At 33.8% G+C, this 26,271-nt stretch overlaps 1 protein-coding gene across 1 annotated transcript in view; it reads left to right on the top strand.

Annotated features, from left to right (window-relative positions):
- Window positions 1-26,271, top strand: part of ttv (exostosin glycosyltransferase 1 ttv) — a 606,008-nt gene that overhangs the window by 450,537 nt on the left and 129,200 nt on the right. Inside the window, exon 3 of the mRNA XM_085947763.1 lies at window positions 15,220-15,339. Within this exon, the coding sequence (XP_085803889.1) occupies window positions 15,220-15,339 (120 nt within the window). The remainder of the gene's footprint in view (window positions 1-15,219; window positions 15,340-26,271) is intronic.

Here is a 26,271-nt window from a genome sequence, read left to right as displayed (position 1 = left end):
TTTAGATCACAGATTTTAATGGCATATTATTCATTATTTTAAGTCACTTATTTTAGGTGTTGGAAGAGAGCAAGCACATTTCCCTTCCCCTGGTTCAGTGCCTCTTGCCGTAGCTCTCCCTCAGTATATAGATCGCTCTCGTAGCATCGTTGTCACGTTGATTCATTATTTTAAGTCTTTTTTTATAAAAACCGCTTATATCTTACTGAAGTAACTCGGCCGATCGCCACATCTCACGCCGTCTGCCATGCCAATCCCTTAGGTGTAACTCGCTCTCGTAACATTGCCGCATCGCTCATAGGGCTTATACGAGGGTGGGTCAATAATTCCTTAGAAAAAAGCATTAAAACACTTTTTATTTTTGTATTTTTTTTTTATTTCTCAACATAATCTCCTTGGAGCTCAATACACTTGGTTAGACGTTTCTCAATTTTTTTTAAACCGTCAGAAAAATAAGTTTTCGGAAGGTCCTCAAAATAAGCATTTGTCCGATCGATGACTTCTTCATTTGAAAAAAAACGTTGTCCACTTAGCCATTTTTTTAAGTTTGGGAAAAGGAAAAAGTCACTGGGGGCTAAATCTGGCGAATACGGTGGGTGGTCGACCAATTCGAACTTCAATTCTTCAATTTTAGCCATTGATCGTAAACATGTGTGAACACGGGCATTGTCCTGATGAAAGAGGATTTTTTTCCTGTTTAAATGAGGCCGTTTTTCTTCAATTTTGTTTTTTAGCTGGTCCAATAAAGATGCATAATAATCCCCTGTTATTGTTTTTCCTTTTTCCAAATAGTCAACGAAAATAATTTCACGTGCATCCCAAAATACAGTAGCCATAACCTTACCAGCTGATTTTACGGTTTTCGCCTTCTTTGGACATGGTTTGCCTTCGCGATCCACTGCTTTGACTGTTCTTTCGTCTCGGGAGTATAGTGGTGTATCCATGTTTCATCTACAGTCACAAAGCGACGAAAAAATTCATCCGGATTGTGTTGCATGAGCGACAACAGGGCTTTAGAGGCCACCACCCTATTGCGTTTATTGTCGACTGTGAGCAAACGCGGCACCCATCTTGCAGAAACTTTTTTCATGCCCAATTTGTCATGTAAAATAGAAATGACGCTACCTTTTGAGATCCCTGTAACCTCAATTATCTCACTCAACTTTAATCTTCGGTCACTTAACACCATATCGTGGATTTTATTGATCATTTCTGGTGTAGTCACCTCTACAGGACGTCCTGAGCGTGGTTCATCCTTTGTTGATGTACGACCACGTTTAAATTCATTTAACCAGTTATAAATAGTTGCAAGTGAAGGAGCAGATATGCCGTGAACTAAATCCAACTCATTTTTTATTTCATTTGCTGTTAACCCTTTTATATTAAAATGTTTAAGAACAGCTCTAAACTCAATTTTCTCCATTTTCCATTTTTCCATTTTCCACAAGCAAATTTTTTTTTTAAATGTACGAGAAACACACAACAACCCGACCGATCTGATTGAAACTTCGCAGCATACTGAATCGGTAGTGCCGCTGCATGAAAACAAACCGCTTACAGTACAATTCGCGCCACCTGTCGGCTTTTCTAAGGACTTATTGACCCACCCTCGTATAACATCATCTTAAAAATATTATCTCACGATGGCCGCGCGGCTTAAGCGTCGGCCTATGGCGTCGTTGGTCCCAGGTTCGAATTCTGGGTCTGGCAAGTACACAATATGTTTTTTATAAATAATAATGATTGCTTCGTATTTTTTTAATATACTTAAGTATATAAATTTTATATAATAATATTTCAATATAAAACAAAATGTAACCATTATTTTTCTTCGTCGTGGCATATTATAGACCTACACAAACTAAATACTTTTTTCAGTGAACGGTTGTTGGTCATTCACCCAATTCGATTGGATATTACTCTGTATTGAACAACATGCATATGATTTTTGCCAGATGTGAGATTGAAGCCACCCACAGTTCATTCAAGTACTATAATATATTTTACTTCGAATCCATAAAAAATGGTGCGTAACAACCTTAAACTAAAATCTAATATTACCAATAAACAGTAGAACGTCCTGATCTTGTCCTGATGTTTCGATTTTGCGCTTGAAAAGACCATTGAAAAAAATCTTGTTAGCATATTCATAAAACTCCGAAAAATTATGACGTTTCAAAAGTAAGGCCTATCAAACGGATCCAAAAATAGGCTCGTTTAGGGAAAAAGCCTTCTTATAGCGGAAGAGTGGCTTCAACCCCGCAACCTTATCCTTACCAACCCCCCGGAGGTAACGAACCCCTTATTAGCGTTTCCGCTGAGATGCACCCTTGTCTAGAAGGGATGAACAGGAGAGCCTGGCAAGTTAGCCTTTCTCTCTAGACGGGCTTCAAAAAATATATAAGATGGCATAAAAATGTGACATGTAAATCTCGTGGAATATATGTACCTTTACCAATATTTTTGCGACCAAGATTTTATTATCAAACCGTTACGTATTGTATTTCTATATAAAATATATATATATATCAGTGTCTTGCAAACTTTTTACAGACAGATATCCCACATAGATACATAATGGCCAAACATATTGTGTGTTCAGTTTGCTAACAGGAAAAATTTGAAGTTTGTCATCACATCAAACTGTACCTATTAATTATTAGTATTGAGCTTATTTACAAAACAAGTAAATTGACTAAATAATTATGAACAGTTGGTTTGGCTTACGTAAGACAAGTATTTATTTACCTGTCTAATCGCAACCATGATTTCTTGTTGATTAAAACTGTTTCCTCATGTCAGGCTAATCAGGTACCAATAGCGAGGGCTATGAGACTAACCAATGCGCTAGTTAGAAACGTAGTCATTTCAGTGATGTGCTGTATATTTTGTTTTAAAAAAAAATATTTTACTGTTCAATTTTTTTTCAAGATGATTTTTTTTTAGCATTTTTACTTGTAATCGACTTGTAATCTAATTATCATTTTGTGATTGTATTGAGTTGATAATTTGTTACGTATTCGCACTAACAAAAATATTCCAAATACCTAGCCAATAATAATGACTTTAAACATATTATATCCGTTTGAATATACTTAACTCATATCAATATTGTGAACAGAATTTTTATTTAAATATTTTAAATCATTAAATGACAGCACACTAGCAATATTATTTGTTTTGATCTTATTTAATTGTCATTATTTTATTACTGGCAATTCTCCTATTTTATGTATAATGGCCTACTAATTCCTTTAAATGAAGTAGATAAAATATAGGCATGGCTTTAATTTTATTATCATTTACTTAACTCTAATCGTCTTCTCTCGCCAAGCGAATATAAATTTACTTTTACTATCTTGATTCAGATTCCTCCTCAGATTTCAAGATCGGTAGAGGATTTTGCCTGTAAAATACTATTTTTATCTGCTCTATTCGGCACCATTTCGGTAATAATATTATAAATGTAAAAAATGATTGATTGTAACAAAGTATTTCATACTAAACTTGCAACTTACTTTGTGTATTTAATTATCTTTTATTCAATACTGAATATAATGTACGTACATATGGAACAGTATCACAAACAAACCAATTAAAAAAAAAAATCTTGGACCGAGTGTAATTTGAACACACGACTTTTGCTTGGTGCCTTGACTCAGCAGAGCACTTGGCTCAGTAGCTTAATAATGGATAAAGCACTAGACTACATCACACTTTTGTGCTTTGAGATTTATTTGCCAGAGCTGCATTTAACACATATAAAAATGTGCTACATTAGTATTACAAACGACAAGTTTTTAAAAACAATTAATCGACATCTTGGGAGTATCGAAACTATAAATAATAAACTATAACTATACACAATAATAAAATATTCTATCATACTTTAATGCAGCTTAGTAGTAGAAAATGTTAGTCAATGGCTATTGATTCAACCGTATTAAAAACTTTATGGGATTGTCATCAAGTATTGTAATTTATAATATAAAAAGATCCCTCTAGGCGGGGTCCAAAGTCTTTGGTTCCTACTGATTATATTATCCTTCCGTAGTGTTTATTTACCCCTGTCAATTCGTTTTAAGTCAACAGAGCGGCTTCTTGGCTTAAACGCAGATTTCAACATCTTTTTTTTATTCGAGAACGCAAAATTAGTAATCCGTTTTTATCTTGAGTCTACAAAAGGGTCGTCACTAATGTTTGATGTCTGAATCGTTTTGCATAAAAGTCCACCGCAAGTTCGCCTTTTTTCAAACAGTTTTTCGTCGACGCCGATATTATTTGACAATCAGGGGCTTTCCCACGAAGCTCTTGTATTATTTTTGCATATTTTTTTTGTAGGGATATATTATATGTTTTACATAGTCAATACAATGGCCTTTTAAAAAGCCAATTTCACAAGGCATTTTTGTGGGATTTTGTTCTACATCAGCTCTATAAATACTTATATTAAACATTAACAATTCATTCATTTAGAAATATGATTTTCAGCCTTTGGTTTCGAATATCGTCATTATAAATGTGGTAATTTTAGAATTTATAGATTATGTTTTATAGAGGTTATTTTTTAAAGTCCCTTACAGCTTGAAATTGTAAAAAAATAAAAATAAATGGCACTACATTTGAAAATGATTTCGGACATAATATGACCACCGCGGCTGTTCGAGCACTGCTGGCCGTATATTATCACGAATAACATGAACAATGTTGGCTTCTAATGCCGGGTCCACACTAGCAACATGTCGCGCGACAACCTCGATAAATTTTACGATAATTATCATAATTGCTTGAGAAATTTTACGATAATTATCATACTTATCGTAAAATTTAACGACGTTGTCGCGCGACATGTTGCCAGTGTGGACCCGGCATAAGGCGTAAATTGGTGCTGGTTTTTCAGCATATGCCGGTGATTTCACGTAGACCCCACAGGAAATAATCTCAGAGGTGCCAAATCGCATAACCTTAAAAGGCCAATCGACAGGTCAATTTATTGAAATCAACTTATCGCCAAATTTTAATTTCAAGAAGTTCTTGGTCGCGGTCGACGTATATGGCACGTCGTGCCATCTTATTTAAAACTACATCGTCCGGACCAATGTCATCTATATTCGTAAAAAATAATCATTGATCATCGTTCGGTAACAATCTCCTGCCTCATTTTGAAGAAATAATGTTCGATGATGCCACCAGCAGCGTGTAAACCGCACCAAAAGGTGTATGTATTGTTCCTAATTCTCGCAATTTTGCGATAAAACAACATGTATAAGTTAGGCGAATCGATGACTGATTTTAAAAGTAAATTTGGTTGCGTAGTTCAAGCGTAACTATATTCTTGATGATTTAGTGGACTATACTGTCACGTTGTGGATACGTACCTATACGTAATTTGAGAGTAGGTAAATTCTCACCGATAGAAGAGGAAGCAAGATCGATTCTCTTTCACACAAACCCCCACCCTGCGGCCGTTGCTGATACCTACTTGTACTTTGGCGGACAGGAGGGTTGCACCTTTATCGATCTCGTTCACTTTTACCCTGACTTCTCAACTGGATGGATCTTTCAACTTAACTTACTTTTTGTGAACGGCCGGTACGGGACGCCGGCCACACACCCAAAAATCAGTTTGCAAGGTGAACGGAGGTTTTTATAGCGAGCAATCTCAAGCTATGAAAAAATCAACAACGTTTCGACTCTTACAAGTCTCATCAGGCGGGTTCGAGTACCAGCGACATCTGTCGCGACTAGACCCATTTCCCCCCAACAAGCAAAAGGGAATGCCAGAGACCGGACGACCTCCGTTCACCTTGCAAACTACGGTTTTGGGTGGTGGCCGTCAGTCGTCCGGTCTCTGGCATTCCCTTTTGCTTGTTGGGGGGAAATGGGTCTAGTCGCGACAGATGTCGCTGGTACTCGAACCCGCCTGATGAGACTTGTAAGAGTCGAAACGTTGTTGATTTTTTCATAGCTTGAGATTGCTCGCTATAAAAACCTCCGTTCACCTTGCAATACTCATCATATGTCAAAAAGTGAGCGCAGTGTCACAGCCCAGTTTGACAGTTAGCCCTTTTGTAAGTTCTATCTCAGAACAAAAACACCGTTATGGTTTTAGTTAAAAATAACATACTCTGTCAACAAACAACTTTAATTATTTTCGCTAATTATTCAATCGAAAATAATCACAACTTGTCAAAGATAATGTTTTGGAAATAACTCATAATTAACATTTTAGAATTCATATAAATTAAAAAAAATATTAACATCAGCACATTCATTTAAAACATTTTAAACCGTAATTGCTCCCCACTCCTTACGATTTTCCAATCCCACCCACGATTTGGAATTACACCAATTATTATTGTCTTCGTTGCGTTTATAGAATAATAAACGAACCTTGTTTACCTTGCTAATTACATTTAGCTAGTCCCTGCATTCTGCTTCGGAGGTCTTCTTTTTTTTTTTAAGAAAATGTGTTTCTTTTCTATTTACCTAGCTGTATGGTATTTTGTATAGTTTTATGTTTATAGACATATCATTATTTCATGGCGACTCTCGTCATCCAATGCTTAGAGCACTGGTATTTTATATGTGATTAATCGAAATCATGACATGTTAGTTGTATGAATGATTCTTTTAGTTATACGTATTATAAACAAGAATTGTGATAAGAAGCACTGCCTTTCTCAAAATTCTAAATCAGAAATCTCAGAAATCGAGACCTTAACCTAGATATGAGACTGCGTATGGTTCACTATTATATTCTCTCAATCCTTTTCTATAGTATCAAGGTATAGATGCTAAACCAGGAGACGTCATGAAGAGTTGAGACTTATCCTCAAAATTTCTCGGACTGACATGGTGACAATTTTTAACATTCTCAACGAATGTGAAAGGATGGAGAAGTTCTGCGTAGTATCAAAACCAGAAAAATACAGTACCTCCGTAATTGGTACGAGTGCAGTTCCAGCGAGCTGCTTCGGGTAGCAACAGATAACAAAGACAAGATCGACATCTCCGTTAGGGGATAGCACAATGCGTGCGATGCTTGAAAATTACATAAAGTCACAGGCTGCCATATCCCAGCTATGTTTATTAATACACTTTTTTCTCTTCTGTATGTATACATATATATACCCATCGTATACAGTATTTTGAATATATCTTGTTCGCGCATCTCACCCTATCGCGCCTTTCTTATATCTTCTTCGTTTATCTTTCGCATCGAAATTTAATTTTGCATTTTTCCAAGCCTTCACGGCACCGCGTACATTTAAATAATAATTGAAAACGTAATGGTCTCTTAAAAATTCCATAATGCTGTGCAAAATTTGTGGATTATGAATGCGAGATTTGACAATTAAGAGGAGACATTAAGACGAACATAAAAACGTTATGGCTCCACCGAAAATACGTATTTTGAAAATTTCCAACGGCTTTTTTTTTCTTTTTACACGTAGCCCGTTTTCTTGCTCGGCCATAAAGTTTTTAAAATCTTGCCCTTTCAAATAACCCGCGAAAATTACAATCGACCACCGCCCGCAAATTCTGAAATCTCATATACTTACAAATTCAGAACGTATTAAAATATACAAATTTCTTGTATTAAGATTTTACGACCAATTTAATCCACGCCCATAACAATTATTACATTTAAAGCTTAGCTCTATATTTCTTCCCAATTTCGCAAAGCTAACAGTTGTCGCGAGTTTTATAATATTACTTGTAAAAAGGATTTTTTTTAAAATCTTACACGATTATAAAATCTGCAATGCGTTTAACATTTACTTTTAGAAAATACTTTAAAAAGAAAAAAAGTCAGGAAAATCAGGATTATCCTACCTTTATCATATAACATATTTTTAGGCATAATGATTTCCATTCTGCAACATATCGTTACTGTACAGGCCAATTGGCGTAACCCTCAATTTTCACCGAAGTGACATTTTGATGGCAATGTACTTATTGCATACTCTGACACGAACTGGCCAAGTACCATAAATCCCAAAAAAATATATTATATCAAAATATTTCAAAACTATTTTTTAAGCCATTTGGTTATAAATATTCCAGCGAAATGCTGTAACCCTCTAAATGCAAGCCACTGGTGTGTCAATAAAAGAAAATTCTCAATTTGTAATAAAATAATAAATAAAAAATAATAAGTAAATCCAATGTCCACAGTTTTTTTTCACTTCTTGAACAGTTTTATATTTGAGGGTTACGCCAATAATTGGCCTGTAGGTACAGTGACGATATTCAACTATTTAAATAAAACTTAAGATATGTATAATAACTATAGATACATTACATTTAGGATAATAACTTGAATTTAAGTTATATGTAGATCCTTATGAGACTTGGTTTATAGTCCGAAACAACTATTAATATAAATGACTAAAGTATAAAATTGACAACTTTTTTATAACCCACTAGCTGAAGTACCCGGCTTCGCACAGGGTCGCTTCGTGGTTATATTTATCTTAGATATTTAAAAAATAATAAGAGGTAATTATTTTTTTAATATTAAAATATCTGTGTAATACAATATATCAATATGAAAATAATTCTAATAGAAGTAAAGGTCAAACAAAAGAACACTAAATTAAAATCGAATCCAAAATACGCAAACGTTATTAATGTTATTAATATGCACTAACAAACCAAAATTGGATTAAACGAACTTTGTATTTTATATAATACTAATTTAGAAACCTTTGCAGGTGTGCGCACAACAACTTACAAAAATTTCATCGCAATCAGATGAATGGTATAAGAACGCATACGAATAGAAGAAGATAGAATAGATGAAAAAGAAGAAGAAATGGTTGCCTCAATTCAGAAACCTTGGCGGGCGTGAGCACAATACTTGATCAAAATTTCATTGCAATCGGATGAATGGTATATGAACGCATACGAATAGAAGAAGAAGAAGATGGTTGTACTAATTCAAAAACCTTTGCGGGCGTGCGCACAACAACTGGTCAAAATGTCATCGCAATCGGATAAATAGTATAAGAACGCACACGAATAGAAGAAGATAGAATTGAAGAAAAAGATGAAGACAATAGTTTTATCAATTCATTAACCTTTGCGGGCGTGAGAACAACACTTGATCAAAATTTCATTGCAATCAGATGAATGGTATAGGAACGCATACGAATAGAAGAAGATAGAATATAAGAAGAAGATGGTTGTACTAATTCAGAAACCTTCGCGGGTGTTGGCACAATTACTGACGAAAGTTTCATCGCAATCGGATGAACGATATAGGGACCATACGAATAAAAGAAGAAATAATGAAGAAGAAGAAGAAGAAGATGGTTGTACTAATTCAGAAACCTTTACGGGTGTTACCACAAAAACTGATAAAGGTTTCATCGCAATCGGATGAATGGAATAGGAACTCATACAAATAGAAGAATATAGAATAGAAGAAGAAGATGGTCGTACTAATTCACAAACCTTTGCGGGTGTTATCACAACAACTGACGAAGGTTTCATCGCAATCGGATGAATTGTATAGGAACTATACGAATAAAAGAAGATATAATGAAGAAGACGAAGAAAATGTTTGTACAAATTCATAAACCTTTGCGGGTGTTGGCACAACCACTGACGAAAGTTTCATCGCAATCGGATGAATGATATAGGGACCATACGAATAAAAGAAGAAATAATGAAGAAGAAGAAGAAGAAGATGGTTGTACAAATTCAGAAACCTTCGCGGGTGTTGGCACAACCACTGACGATCGGAATGGGATGAATGATATAGGGACCATACGAATAAAAGAAGATATAATGAAGAAGAAGAAGAAGAAGAAGAAGAAGATGGTTGTACTAATTCAGAAACCTTTACGGGTGTTACCACAACAACTTATGAAGGTTTCATAGCAATCGGATGAATGATATAGGAACCATACGAATAAAAGAAGATAGAATGAAGAAAAAGAAGAAGATGGTTGTACTAATTCAGAAACCTTTACGGGTGTTACCACAACAACCGATGAAAGTTTCATCGCAATCGAATGAATGGTATAGGAACAATACGAATAAAAGAAGATAGAATGAAGAAGAAGAAGAAAATAATGATTTTTCTAATTTAGAAACCTTCATGGGTGTGCATACAACCACTTACCAAAATTTCATTGCAATCGGATGAATGGTATAGGAACCATACGAATAAAAGAAAATAGAATGAAGAAGAAGAAGAAGATGATGATTTTTCTAATTCAGAAACCTTCATGGGTATGCATACAACCACTTACCAAAATTTCATCGCAATCGGATGAATGGTATAGGAACGCATACGGGACAGACACACAGACAGACAGACATACAGACAGACAGACATTCATTTTTATATATTAGTATAGCCTATACTCTTCGCGAAAGTGCAAGCAATAAGTTGACAAAGTTTTATCGCAATCGGATGAACGGTATGGCAGTGCATTCAAAACGAACAAACAAACAAACAAACCCACAAACAAATATTATTTTTTATATATTAGATGATAATATAATACCACCATGTAAACGCCAATGTTTACATGTCAAATGTATCTTTTAAATTAACTAAGTGGTATCTATTGAACACGTATTCGGCTGTTAAATTGTTTTAAAGTGTTCATTTAACAACTTTATGTGCCTATGTTTCTTTTATTTGTCATACAAAATTAGCCACTACATACACATCCTTATGGCAGATTTTGTATTCATGTGTCTTCTTATCTTTATGCAAATTATCGAAATGAATAAATTAAGAGTAATCTCTTAGATTCGGAATATTCCACGACATAAATGCCTTTACCTAAAGCAATTGAGCTCTCATTATCGACGATCCGCTTCGCTGAGAGATCCATAATGAGTATTTTTATTCATCACTGGCTTAAGTGATTCCGTTAATAATAAGGCCTCCGCGGAGACGTTCACCTGTCTCCCGCTCCTGGGCGACTTTGCTCCGCCATTCAAGAGAGGCGAAGAGCTTCCTTGGAAAGCGCCCATTCAACGTTTTTCTTTGTAATATAAAATGACTTGAGGAAAAAGCGCTTGACGCGGGTCAAGCGGAGCCGTATGGCTTAATTCACATCACGTGAGCTATGTCTCTATGACATATTATAGACGTTATAGAATATAGATAATTCAAGACAAATACTATGGTAATAAGTTGCTTACTAATATTTATCTTGTCCACTTCACATGCATGACACACACATTCATAAATATATACTCGGCTTAAAACCGAATCAAAATTAATCATAAATCGACAGAAAATCAACGGTTGAAAATGCTGAAGGCAGCAAAGTTATTCTGTTGAACTTCGATACTATCATCACATGCCTGCAGATACGATCTAGCTGCTAGACCGTCAGCGGTTTTCAAATTTTCTCTTTTCACTACGCCTTTAGTGTATAATGATTCATTCATAGCGTCATAAAAAAAGGTATGTTCTGAACAGTCAAAACGAGACCTGTTGAGTTTTTAAAAGATTACAAATATACAGAAAGAAAACAACGTTAAAATAATGTACGATCCTCTAAAGATAATCGATGAGCGCCCAATGTTGCGATGAGGGAAGAGTAGTTTACATGTGCGTCAGCGAATTGAGTTAAAATTGTCTGAAATTATTGTTATTTCGGTCTGTGGGCTAACGACGACTGCTGCAGCGTATACCTTCAATACCGTTGTAAAATGTATAGGTATGAATATATCTCACATGCCTGCAGATTCCCCACAAATTATTACCACCTATATATACTCTTTCTTTCATGGATCTCATTTGGTTGCTTCATATGCTTGTTAAGAAATTTTATGACTGACATTTTACTCCAATTCAAATAATGTCTTAGTAGGCTTACACTACAATCCACGCTGTTACGTTGAATGTCAGAATCAGGGCTTCGAACCGTTATTTTTTCGTTCCATTTCAAGTAAAAAAATATGTATCAGTTCGGTTCCGGTTTTCGTTCCGAAAAAAATAACAGTTTTTCCGGTTTTCGGTTCAGCTCCATGATTAATGTTTAAATGGTTTTATTTGTATTAAAAAATATTTTCTGCTGTATTAACGAATAAAATAAAGTACAATTTAAAAAAATACTTATGGATGATAATGAGTAACCTAAGAGTCTAAGAGTGTAAGGGTCAATACCCAATACGTAAAGCGTGTTGCGCCTACAACTGAAGTGGAAAGTAAGATCATGTTAACGCGCGTATTTGAACATGTACCGAACCGAAAAAACCGATATTTTTACGGTTCGGTTCCGGTTTTCGTTCCAACAAAAATATCGTTTTTTTGGTTTTCGGTTCAGCTCTGCTTCGAAGTCCAGAATTCAGAATGGCACTGAACAACTTTGCACGCACCCCACGATAAGCCCTAATATTGTACGGACTTGTTTCAATGCACTTATTGTTTCCTTTCATAATGAATGAGTTAGATAAATAAAATTAATGAACGTCTTATTATATAATATGTCATAATTACAAACATCTACTATCAAATAGTATTGATCACGATGGCGGTATCGTTCAGAAATTATCGATATTTGCAAGTATCTGTGTAAAATTATGTTTTTTTTTTTTTAAATAAAATACATAGTATTGATAGTTTTTTTATGACCCTATATTATATATGCATAGATCACTTGTGATGTAAGCAGCTATTCCGTCTGAACACTAATGACTCGAATCCGCTGATGTATCCAACGATAAGACGTGTCCACGTGAATAACAATATCAAATTTTGTTACAAAAATGCGAATTTTCCTGACTAACGAGCCAACTATGTAAATAATCTATTTTGGACGTAGTACTTCATTAGAATAAATTACCATCTGTGGGAAACATTTCAATAGTGGTGCGAGGGGATAACGAGCGGCCGCGGAAATCTCGTGTTATTTAATGGCCGCTTCAGATGGCAAACGTCGCTTTTTAAACGACCATAAATACGGATTTTTCGAGCGAAATGATTGCTTTATTTGCTTATGTATTTATTAATCGTATGTAATGTAATGTAGCGTCGGAATCATGTTATTTATATCAGCATTATGTTGCTTTGTTCGAAAGTACGGCACCCATTTACTTAGTCATCCTATAACCCAGTGGTTTTAGATTTATTATTTTCTCGGCACCCTTAAGCCTAGTTCAGATAATACTCAGCTTACACGTGCGTCGATTTACTGCTGACAGTACGTAGTATCGCGGCCATCACAAGAAAATCCACGTGTAAATACGCATTATCGCGCAAGTTCCATTGATCAAAAAACTACAGCAGTTCCTGAATTTTCACGCGACAGTTATATAAAATTTGTGCGATATTTGCGAGTATGCAGTAGAACGATAGTGGCGAACCTGCCGGAAAAAATACGAACTACACCGCGCAGTGAATTTTTGACGTTTATCAATTTTTACAACGTGTGAAATAGCAACATGCAATGACAACAAACACGTCTCGCTTACGCTTGAAGAATGAAGAAAGTAAATCTACACACGTGTACAGGCGCTATTATTCTAGTATTTTAGTCGAGTGGCGAGTGGTTTACTTACCACTGAATGTTTGAGAAGGTATCTGAAAATTGTCCGAACACAGCACATTAGTGAGTGACGTGTGTTAAGATGAATCGAGTATATCATAAAATATTAATGAATACTTAATTAAAACATTTATTTGTTATGGCTATATTAAAAAAAGTGGAGGAAGAAGTTAGGAAAAATAAATATACTACAATGTGGAAAATTAATTAAAAGGAGATATGCACTTAAACTACAAACGTGTTTCACATGGAATTAGAATTAGATTATCCCAAAGAATATTTTTTACCATTTAAAGAATTTGTTTTAATTTTCTTATATCTGATCGCTCCAAAGAAACAACATTTTTGCGACAACTTAAGAACTTGACTAAAGATAAGGTCAGATAAGGTGTATAGACTTGTCTCGCGGCTTATTTGGTATTTCGTGCTTATTAATTAGAAGAAAATGGATTGACTCGAATATTTTTTTCTGTTCGACTAAAATACTAGCATAGTAAGTAGCTCGACTCAAATATTAGCATATAATCTAAACTAGGTATTTGGCTCTCCGCACACAACAATCGCTTGTGAATGAAGATTTTTCTATTGGTTATAATATATTTTCTCAGAAGTGTTTTTCAATATAATGTATGTTCGAAGAAATATTTTAAATTAAGAATATTGTACAATTGATTCATGATAGGTACTATTTATGACTGAGTGATATCTTCACATATATTACCTATATTATATTTATTTGTGCCTATAGTTTTTCTGTATTTGGATGATACAGGTGTACACCGTTACCACTATAATAGTACAGGGGTGAGATGATATACGATCGATGTGAGAAACCAGATCCTATTGATTTTTTCTTTCATGTCATACACTCCCAATCTTAATTTAACTGTTTGCCTATTTGGTGGAAGGTAACCCGATGTCTGAAGGTTGTAGTATATTATGATTGTATGTCAGTTTGGTAAGGCATACCAGTAAGGTTAATTGCAAAATAATCATGTTGTGTTGGTTGGTTTGGACAGAAATTATTATTTCGATTTTTTTCAATTTTTCAAATGGTAAGTTTGTACATATTTTTAGTAACGCTAAACATAAAACAATTATAACAAATGCGGGATTATTTTTAATTAAATGCCTCCCAGGCCTTCTCAAAAGAAAAATAACATGACATTAAATTCAATATTTGTATTCCTTTAGTCTGAAATATTTTTTCTGGTTGTAAATTTCTAAAAACCTCATAACACGCTTATTTAAAAAATCAGTGTGAGGTTCAAACTCATATAATTCATATCCGAGTGAGTGTTTTTATTCATTAAATAGATGTCAATTTCGAAATTTAATTCAATTCGTATTTTTTTTTCTACGATCTAGAAAAATTGGTAGCCATTTATTGACAGAATTTGAAATACGTATAATAAATATATCGTTGTTATTTTTAGGTACCTAATTACTCGCAATAATGACAGGTATAAGGTTAATGGATAAGAGCACTTACTCAACAGTAAAATTTGTAAGCTCGCGTCCTCCTCAGTTCAATTTTGATCCAGAATTTTTTTTTCTAATATGTATATTTTTGAGGTTTTCAAAAGTACATACTATATTCTATTTAGAAAAAAAATGTATTTTTGATTAAGTAAGCTTCAATGTGGTAATTGGCGTACTTGACGTTCTTAATGATGTATTTTGTTTGTTTCAGGTGCCAGAGTTGGTGCGGTCAGTGAACTCAGCTCGGGTTTTAGCACTTCGTCAGCAAACCCAACTCCTCTGGGATCAGTACTTCTCGTCTATCGAAAAAATTGTCTTCACTACGTTAGAGGTAATAAAAAAACCATTGTTAACCTTTTTTCTACAGTAGTTTAGTCTAGACTTTTTAGTACCTACTAATTTTGGAAAAATTGAACAAACGACATTAGTAATACGTTAGATGGTATCAAGAAAATGCGTATTGTAAGAATGTACCAATACTTATAATAATTTAGTATTGATACCGATATTGAATTGAAGTAAAAGTATTTATACTTGTAAATATTTTATAATACCGCCAAAAAATCAATCTCAAACGCATAACTTTTAAATGTAGTTCCTCCTTTGCAAATTAATGAATTGTATAATATATTGTTAGTTTAGCAATGTCGTTTTTAACTGGTATCAAATCGAAAGTTAAGTATGGGTACATTTTTGGATGTCCGGAACATTCTTCGTTCACAATTTTTCGCATGGAAAATTCTTTGTGAAAAAAATATTTGTGATAAATGTGACTGTTTTCATGTTATAGTCGCATATTCACGAATAGTTTTATAATTATTGTGAAAAGCTACTTCTCTTCTTTTTAAATGATATATTTTTTTTTTACATAAACAGTGTATTATGCTCCCTTTCCTCTATGTAACTATGTATACAATTAATTATGATTTTGTTGAAAAGTGTTATTAAATGAGCCATACATTTTAAATATATGTTATATTTCATCAACCGTATTGTTTTTAAACACTTTTTATAAATTCTAAGTTTATGTTATTTATAGAGAAGTAATAATTTTGTATCTACGCATTTTGCAAAAATATATCAAATATAGTAGAACATTGAGGGGAAAGAATTTTGGGAACGAAAAATTATGGTTGGGGGGAATTTTATTGTGGTCGAGATATTCCGAAGGTGAATGAAGATTATTCTTAAACCTATTTTTTTGATATCTTTAGTTGATGAAGATAAAATAAATTGTAACTATCTTTTTGTGTCAATTTTTTTTCTATGTAAGTACCTAACTAAATAGATATTGTTATATTATATAACTTAGAAAATATCAGAAACATATAATATATATTCCAAAACACCCTTTAAAAACTTGTAACGAATGGGACTTGAATTTATATTTATCGCGATCAACCAAAAGCTTTCTTTATTCAGTCTTAAAAATAAAATAATTCAATTATAAAGATATTATTATCGACAACTGATATGCAGCCCATCCTATGACGTATCTACTCCCCATTCCTATTTGTCATAGAGGAGATATCGTGACGCCTTTTTTACTACTCCAGCGCCAGAAACCTTGCAAGTATCATTTATATTTTATATCTATATTTATTTAAGGGGTGGCCAAATCTCGATAGACGGTAAGAAAAATTATTCATATAAAAAAGTGAGATTTATATTTTGTAATGTTGCTTTAAAGTTCATTTATTATTGCTACATTGACACCGCGGGGGCTGCGTTAGACTTTTACCCTTTACGTTATTGCATACATATTTTTAAAATGCCACTTGGATGTCAAAGAAAACATGACAGAGAACCTGACTATCAAAGGTTGGTTAAAATACCACAGCCGTTAAAAACAACAATAAATTTTTAATACCATGCAATTATAATGAAAACACACAATGACACATACAATAAATCTTATTCCAAGTATCTAAAACTGGCATCTATTAATTTTGTAGCGAAATCTATTTTAAATGCTACCAAGTAAGAGGTAAGTACATACTTTATGTTTTACTGGAAATCCAATTTTAGAATTTATTTTACGTTTATAGAAGTTGTAGTTGTTCATGGATCATTCTGCATCTGCATAATTCAATGAGGATATGAAATAATAAATATTATTTAAGTATGTAAGATGTACAGATGTATGTACATATAGTTAGGTCGTCATAACAAAAGACAAACGATCGATGCATACAAATAGTGTTCTTAACAAATTTAATTATGGTTTTCTGCGAGGCATTTTTTCCGTAAAACAATCGCTAAATATCAGTATCAAAGAATCAAAGTATCACCCAGTAAGTATAAATAATTCAAAGTAGATATCGACCAAATAATATTATTTACAAAAATAACTTCCGTGTTAATGTAATTTTGGCCCACTGTATTAGATCAACATAGTTTCTCTTTTATTATTGTACCCACTCATTATTTATACTCTGATAAAATAAATGTTTATTATTATTTTATTGGGAATATATCCAGTTCGTAAACGCATCAATATTAATCCCCGTGTGTTTTTCTTGGAATCACGTTTCGTTATGTTGCACGCTTGTCTCTGCGATGAGAATTCTCGCATTTACGTCAAGAAATATTTCATTTCCCGGACGTGTTCCTTACAATAAAAACACTCGTTTCTTTTTGCGGGTTAGGCATAATACCTAGCTTCCAGCGTCGCTCCCACGTGTTCCGTTTACTGCACGTGGACATCGTGACTCCTGCTTTTGCCTGCATCTGACTATTTTGTTTCGTAATGTAAGGATGGACCATCTACATGTTTTACCGTCCACCACCCGCCACGTCTTCTAATATACGGGCAGATACCGCGGTAGGCAAGTTTAGTGACAGAATTTTCACTTCCGCCATAGGTATGTGAGAACGCCGTGTCTGTCGAATTTAGTGATATTGTGTAATTAATACATGTAAGTATATTAACATAATATTATATGATATTCGTTAAAGGGCTCTTATTTTTTTGCAACAAAGTCATTTTTCATCGTTATTAATTATGTGAATTAGATACTTACTGTATATTGTATTGGATTTATTTCACTATAATGATTGAAAATAATTACGAGTTACTCATTTCCTAAAATATATTTTTTAATATTTGCTATTACAGAACTTCTCCCATTTGATCTATATACATACATAATACGTATATATTGTTATGTTAGTCTAACCACGTCTGACCCGTGGCCACTCGGGTAAATAATATTTTGGTTGCAGCGGGAACATACTTGGATTAACATTGGAGATAATCTCCGAATCCTGGTTTAAAATGGATTTCTGGAGAAGAATTATATTACGCATTAATAATTTGAAAACATCTCAGAAACATACCTAGGTACCTACTAGAAAAAATATAAACGGACAATGAAGAATGTCACATTCTCAAATCTTGTGAATTTATTTGTTGACTAAAAAAATAGTTTACTAAGTGAGTATATAAATTTTGGAGAATATTTTTTTTTTGAGAAATCATCTATTGGAAAATATTTGGGAATAATGAATTACTTATTAATACAATCAAAATACCACAAATCTCTACTAACAGTTTTATAAACAATCTCATACTATATAGTATAATATTATATTACTTACTTCACCCTGTCCGTCGCCATATCTGCAGGGTGAGGGAGGGCCGACCACGGCGACGGAACCCTTGAGGTTGTGCGACAAGGGTACGAAGAGTCGGCACCCGGTGCACATGTCAGAGCCACGTGAAGCGTCTTCTTTTTATGATTGCTTCAATCACTGAAGGCTGCTGTGTCCGCTCACGAACTATAGCGTATTTAACGTGCTCGTATCAATGTACCTACCCGTAAGATTCGGCAGAGACATCGATTCTCAAAGCCGAGACCTTTGAAGCTTAGTAAGGTGCCACGTCTCACAAGCCATACAGGAGCACAGGCAGCACGCACTCATTGAATTTTATGCAGTAGATATTTATTTATTTAAAAAAAACAAAATATTGCGAACACAACAAATCAAAATTCAGGGACAAGGGGGACCAGGGCATTAAGGTGTAGAGTATATTATGTATGCACAGTATATTATAAACATTATTGCAACAATTTTTTTCATTACCCATTATCCAGGTGTACTGATTAAGATAACAATGAAGGTGTTAAGTAGTACAAATAAATTACGAAATTTTTAATTGGTAATTATTAATTTGTAGCAGTAGAATAATGTGGTGGAAATTGTGTTTACGACCCTTTATATTCCAGGCAGATTTTTTTTTCAAAATTATTAATGTATTCAAGAATTTGTGCGCCCACCAAATCTCGCCGCCCCGGGGAGTCGACTGTTTCGCCCTATCCGTGGGCCGGTCCTAACTTTAACATCTAATTGAGCTCTAGTTCAACTCGGAATATATTACCTTTGTGAATATACCCGTTTGATACCATTATGAATTATTATAATTTATTTCCCTTTTATCAATCAAACAATTTAACTTTTTCTGTAATTTATTTTCACGTCATTGACCGTGGAATTAGAAAAATCTTTTTTTATTCGAATTCTTACGACTTTTATTTTTTAATTTCGAGAATAAATTTACCTACCTCCGCGTCCATACTTCGTCTTGCAGATTTCAAGTGCAAAACATTGCTTTGATGTTGTTTTTTCTTTAAAGATTTGTTTATTTATTTCCTCTCCTTCGGAAACCTTTGTAGAAGTTCTATAATTGCTTTTAAAGCCAATGTTTGCGTGCAATGAAATTCATACACACACTGAAAGCGTTTCTAATATTTATTACAAACAAATCGATATTGTTGTTAAACATGTAGAGGTACCAACGTAAGAATTTTAAGCGGACGTAAAAGTACGCATTTCGTTCGTCATCGAAAGTGCAATTTCAACCAGAATAAGTAATTTGACTGATTTAAACATTTTTCGAAGTACCTACCTACCTACCTTCCGAAACGTTTTTTTTTCTATCCATACTGAATTGCGTGAACATGCAAATGAAAATCCATCAATAATGCTTCGAGCTAAATTTAGAAATAAGAAACGAAATATGCCTCAAAGTTCAAGTGAAATTAATTCCACTCTCTTTTTAGAATAATATGTTGTGGGCTATACTCGTAAAATGTGCCCCATGTTACGAAGTTTGTAGAATTCTGGGCTCTGAAGTCATGGGTGCGTATTAGATTTAGGTGTCTGGAAAAATACTGCAATGTATCTTTAATCCAAACCTGCACTTGAGCTCCCCAAGCTCCATGAAGATGCCCATGTGGAGACTATGGAGCAGATATGGTTATTTGCTTACATGTAATTTAACTACAGTCATTAAACATATCGATGTTTATGATGATATCGGTATAGAATAGAGAAAAAAGTAGGCATCCATTGTTACAAGTAGGTGAATATACATATATAATCGTGGTTTTATAAACTTTTAAGTACCTACTTTAAGATTATGCCAACCACATAACAGATTAATAAGACTATTTTTGTGCTAAATAATGTCATTATGCCCACGATGACCGAACGGCTAACGCATTAGCTTATAATGTCGTGGGTCCTAGGTTTGAAACCTGGGTCTGGAAAATGCACATATTTTGTAATATTGTGTATTTGTAGTCAGAGTATGAAGCTAATAGGTTGAGCACACAAAATGTCAATACTAAATAAACATTTTATCAGATTACATTATTTATAAGTAAACGATTTGCTCAGGAATCGGAAAGCTTCAAGTATTGGACATTTTTGAATAATTATTGTTAGTTATAAACTTAATATGTTTTTTTTGTGATATCATAATATTATATTATATAACAGATGTGGGAAAATGTGGCTCTTCGTTGGGTTAAGTACGGCTCTCAATATCTCTTGATAAAAAAATTTCTTTCCCAATTATTTTGTGTTTTCTTTCTCATGTATTTATTGTTCACACTTTATAATAACAATTAAAATTTGTGTAGAAATGTAATTAAATTTGAATTTGTGTATTTAATACTACCTGAGAACGTGAGTATGGTGTGGCTCTTTGTATATATAAACATCCAGAATGTAGCTCTCGTGGACCACAATATAACTAAGTTCAATGCGAATTTCTTAAAAGTGCATAAGTATTCTATTCACACAATAAACAATGTTTATAAACAGTTAAAAGTAATTTCAACGTACGTGTATTTTATTCATTACCTACTTTTACAGCCTGTATTTGCATCTAAAGCAAAACCTGAGAGCATTGGGCGAATAGCTAACAACCGTTTTTTGTAAAAAAAAAAAAAAAACATTAACATAAGCCGCACTCTGTGGAAGCCTATTTATATTACGCTTCGTTCCGAAGCAAAAATGGTAATTTACCCAAATATTCGTATATTATTCATTAATAATATTAATGTAGGTATAATACAAAGATGTGATTAGCTCAACTTGGCAAAGAAAGGTAAGTGTTGTACATAACGTGGAAAGACCTCAAAATAAACCAATGGATGTCGCAGCAGATGTGAGTACGTAATGTGATATTGGTCAACAAACTTGTGAAATGTCAAATGCAGTCATACAGTGGTATCCAAGAGGCACTAAATGACCACAAGGCCACCATAAAATCCGCTGGATCGACGAATTCATCAAGATTGGCGTATTTAGTAGGAGAAAAGTGAAAGGAGTCTTCCATCCGGCAGCGATGAATAGGCCTCCATTCGGCTGAATCATATTTTTAATATTCTACTGGATGGATACGGTTTGTAAGGATTCAATTCCCACTCGATTAAGTGTATGTTTTATGGCATTCGTTAGTGATTTGCATACCATCCTGGCGCGTATAAATCAGATGTGATTTAATAATTTCATCGGAAAACTCCGCGGCGCAAAAATGCGATTCCAAGTTACGGCCGCCGTATACTTCGTTATATAGATTTTAAATCACAATTTATTGACTCGTAAATCAGCTCGCACACTTTCCAATCTCATCCATCACTTGGAAATATTTTATGAAATCTTCAACCTTAACTTTTTTTACGCACTTTTCATTTCTTCGCCGGCAACTCGGCGTCAAATCCAGTTATGTCAAACCGTTAAAACTTATAAAGTTCACAATAATTTATTCATAGTGCAAAAATCACACAGTTGAAAAAGTTACACCAATAACCAGGTTGCCGGACACGTGCGCAGCAAACATTACTGCAGTGTTTGATTATATAAGCGTACCTTTTACATAAAGCCCACTTCTTTATAGATAGTAGATACCTACCCACGGAATAGTTTGTGTACCTGGACAGTGTACTTTTGTCAATGTGCACTTATATTAGGTGGCTGGGTCAAAGGATAATTATTGGTCACGTAAACCGTTAACTACAGGCAGTTTTTGCGGAATTGTTTCATAAGTTTTAAGGGCCCAGGTGCTATGTGAAGGTAAAAAATTAAGAATTTGTAGTATTTTTGCTATATAATAATTGAACTGGCGTTCACGTGGCTATGGTTTTGAAATAGAGTTACTTTTGTTCAGTTATATTGGACCGTTCCTAACGTCGGTTTAGAGTCAGAAACATGTGTCAACGTAAATAACTAAATTAATGTAGCATTAACAAAAGTTCAAAGCCAGTATCTTTGCAAGCTTAGTCTAAATAATCTGTAGATGTCGTAGAAAGACGTATATGTCAGTGTGATACATTGCCTTTTCCCATTTCATTCATCCCATGACCACATCAAATATATAAATACCATATAAGAGTATTGTAAACATCGTCGTATTAAATTTGAGTTTTAAGTCGTATTTGGTACAAAGAATATGATTTTTTTTCGACCATGTCCGATCCTAATAGGATCATATGGGCTTCCGCAGAGTAGAGGTTTGTATTAACAGATTTTGTTTTTTACGAGAAATGGATGTCAGCCACTTGCTCAACCTATTAGGTCCATACCCTGACCCACGCAAAAATTGAAAAACAATATGTGTACTTGCCAGACCCAGGATTCGAACCTGAGACCCACGGCGTGATAGTTCAACGCTTAAGCCGCGCGGCCACCGTGGGTAATGAAATTAGATGATAATAATAATTTGAAAAAGTGCTATAACCACAGACATCTGAGGTACTAAATATGGCTTTATTCAACGTTATTGTCAATTATAACACGATGACGTTTACAATAATAGTATTTTTTGGTATTAATATATTGTGCAATGCAATGTTAATTTCTAAAATGAGAAAGAACGAGGTATCATAATGACATATACGTATTTCCTACAAAGTCTACATAACACATCGTGTGGGAAAGCTCGCAAAGATAGCCAAAATTCTTAATTTTTGACCTTCACCTAGTGACTATTTAGTCCGTAAGATACGATGTATTTAGCTCACTCGATGTAATTCTTTATAATCAAGATCATTTGTGTAATTTTTATCACCTTTTTTTAAACATTTAAATGGGAATGGGACGACTGGACTCCGGACAATTGGACGCCGCACTGTCGTAGACACGTATACAGAACTTAGACGAGGTATTTTAATCAGTTTCTATCTACTACTTAGTAGTTTTAATTCATTTTACTCTTAACATATTGTATTCTTTATTGCGGATTGAGAATTACCATGCCTAAGGCTTTATATAAAATAAAAAACTCTTTTTTCGTTGGAACTAAACATATGCACGATTAAATCATTATTTACGTCGGCATATTTACATTCTCACCAACTATTAAATCACAATATAATCATTTAAATATAAATAATAATATTAAATATTTTTTTTTAAGTACCTATAAGTACCTAACGTCTATTTATTTTAGAATTCCGTGGCGTCCAGTTGTCCCGGTGCCAAATCGTTCTAGACCCATTTAAATGTATGTATTCTCTGTATTTTAATAATGTCACTTCTTTCTTCTTACACCTTTTTGTATGTTTTAAAGTATAGTTCCGATCGTGTATATAAATTTGAGTGCTAAACCATATTTTTCGCAAACAAATCCAACAAACAACAAGAAAGTAAAATATTATATATGGGTAGAGTGCTAACAAATATTTACTCTATGAAACAAAATGTTTCGATATTATAGATAGGTACAATATACGATTATCTTCATCGTTACCGAACCGCCATAATAATATAATATTTTTTTGATAATAATTACTTTTTATGCTTTTCCCTTGATAGGAAAATGTTTACTGGCAATGAAGCGTAGGAAAAAAGATTTTCCGGGCAAAATAGGCTGTGGGAACGGGAAAAGGAGTTTATAACCTCGTCATGAGTCATAAAATTGTTCGTTAAAATGTTGACTAGATTTAGAAGGAAACCTTCTTCTGCTAAGGCTTTGAACGCCTTTTACAGAATCTTCATTATTTTGCTTTTCCAAAATTTAAATAAAGTTAGTGTAGGTACCTAACTAAGATGTTTATATACATCATCAGTTTACTCTATAACTAGAGAGAGTTAGCTTGACATGGATTTGATGATGATTCCACAATATTTGTCGTATTATTGAACGAAAATAAAATTACATTTGTTGGTGCATTATAACCTAGCGACTTGTTTTGACATGATGTTATATGGCGATCTGATAGTTCATCTAAATAAATAAGTATTCTAAATAATGAGCGTTCGGTGTATTTAGCTGCCTATCTATGTGCACTAATTGACAACAGTCCCGTGTTGCATGTATTTATAGTCACAGTTGTATTCTAATTTCGGTTGATTCCGATACAAATCAAACTTGTTTACTTAACCATCCATTCATAAAAAAATCAAATTTTAAAGTTTATATTAACGTTATCTTCATATTTAATAAATAATTTATGGATTAATATTGATCAAGTCTATCGAAAGTTGAGTAGGTACATGCGGTTTTAGACATAATAATTGTAAAGTTTGTTATAAATGAATTTAAAATTATTTGGAGTGCAATATATTTATGCTCCATTTATATAGGTTTTCTTGGATTTCTCAGATTTCTACTTTTTGTGCCTGTATTATTTTGCTAGTTTTTCACCGCATACATATGGTTTAAAATGTACCAAATGATTGAAAATACATAATTTTGAAAAACACTTGAGAAAATATATTATAACCAAAAAAAAAATCTTTCTGAAAAAAGTAAGACATCCGGCAAGAATAGAACCTGTATCTCTTGTGTTTACGCCCCGTGCGCATTGTCCACTATGCTACTAGGTGACATACTAATTACGACAAATTTTAACTATTGGCCCTTAATACCTGCTCATCAGCGCTCTTCCAAATCAAGCTACTTATATTCTGGGATAGATTATATACGAAATTGTATTCTGGGCTTAAGTATATGCCTCAAATTATTGTATAGGTCATATTTTTTTAATTACAATATGTACATATTAATATTCTATACTGCTATAATGGATACCTACAATAGAATAGCCGCTCAGCAAAATAGCTTACTACTTTGATAATTGTTCGATAGATGGTAGTATACTTTTTTCATAGATATCTTTTGTCAGATAAATCTTAGTGTTTTATTATTATATTTCTGGCTACGCGGTGTTTATAAAAAAATATATATTTAATAATTCATTTACCATGTATGTGTTACTTGGATAGTAATTAGTCTTCCACACTTGACGGCACTACCTACGCATTGTCGCGTCATACAGACATTGCAATGTCTCCGTCGTTTATCGAACAGTTCGTACACCTGTTGATTAAGTCATGCAGACAATGCTGGTGGTTAAATAATGTTGAATGGCTGGTATCGGTCGCTCCCCCGCATGGCCGCTGGATCGGCCGCGATTTCCGCTCCAACATTTTCATTACTGGAAAACTTTACCTTCCGTTCTCTCCTGCACTCACGTTGCTGCTCTGTTTTATTTTGTTTTATTTTATTTCGAGTCTGGAAAAGAATGAAGCGGGGCCTGGAAGTGGAAACTTTTTGCAAGACTTTTCATGTGGAAATCCGTGTAATGAAATGAACAACCATTTTAAATAATTTATTTAATAATGACCGTACACTAAGCTATGGTTTTAGAATCATAATGTTTACAGTTACATATATAGTTACGTCGTAATGTCTAATTATTAGGTATATAAGGACTAAATCTCATATAAGTGTCATAAATCAGTCGAAAATTAAGAATTTGGTTAAGCCTCAATCACATTGAGCTTCTTCACGAGCTGTTTATTGGCGAATTTACAATCTGCCTGTAAAGTCGCCCAGTGTAATCATCGAATAAGATAATAAGCAGGTTGTAAACACTCTACCGAGAAAAGTTGAAAGCCGGTCAACTTTACACGCTTCACGCCGGCGTGTGGGCCTACTGCGTCTGCGCAGTAGAGCGCAGTACCAACC

This window comes from Rhyacophila brunnea, unplaced genomic scaffold (assembly GCF_057557595.1).
Source record: "Rhyacophila brunnea isolate RB1 unplaced genomic scaffold, BYU_Rbru_1.0 scaffold_2, whole genome shotgun sequence".
In the NCBI taxonomy this organism is placed as follows: domain Eukaryota; kingdom Metazoa; phylum Arthropoda; class Insecta; order Trichoptera; family Rhyacophilidae; genus Rhyacophila; species Rhyacophila brunnea.
Note: the sequence above shows the minus strand (reverse complement) of the source record. Positions and strands in the feature narration are given on the sequence as shown.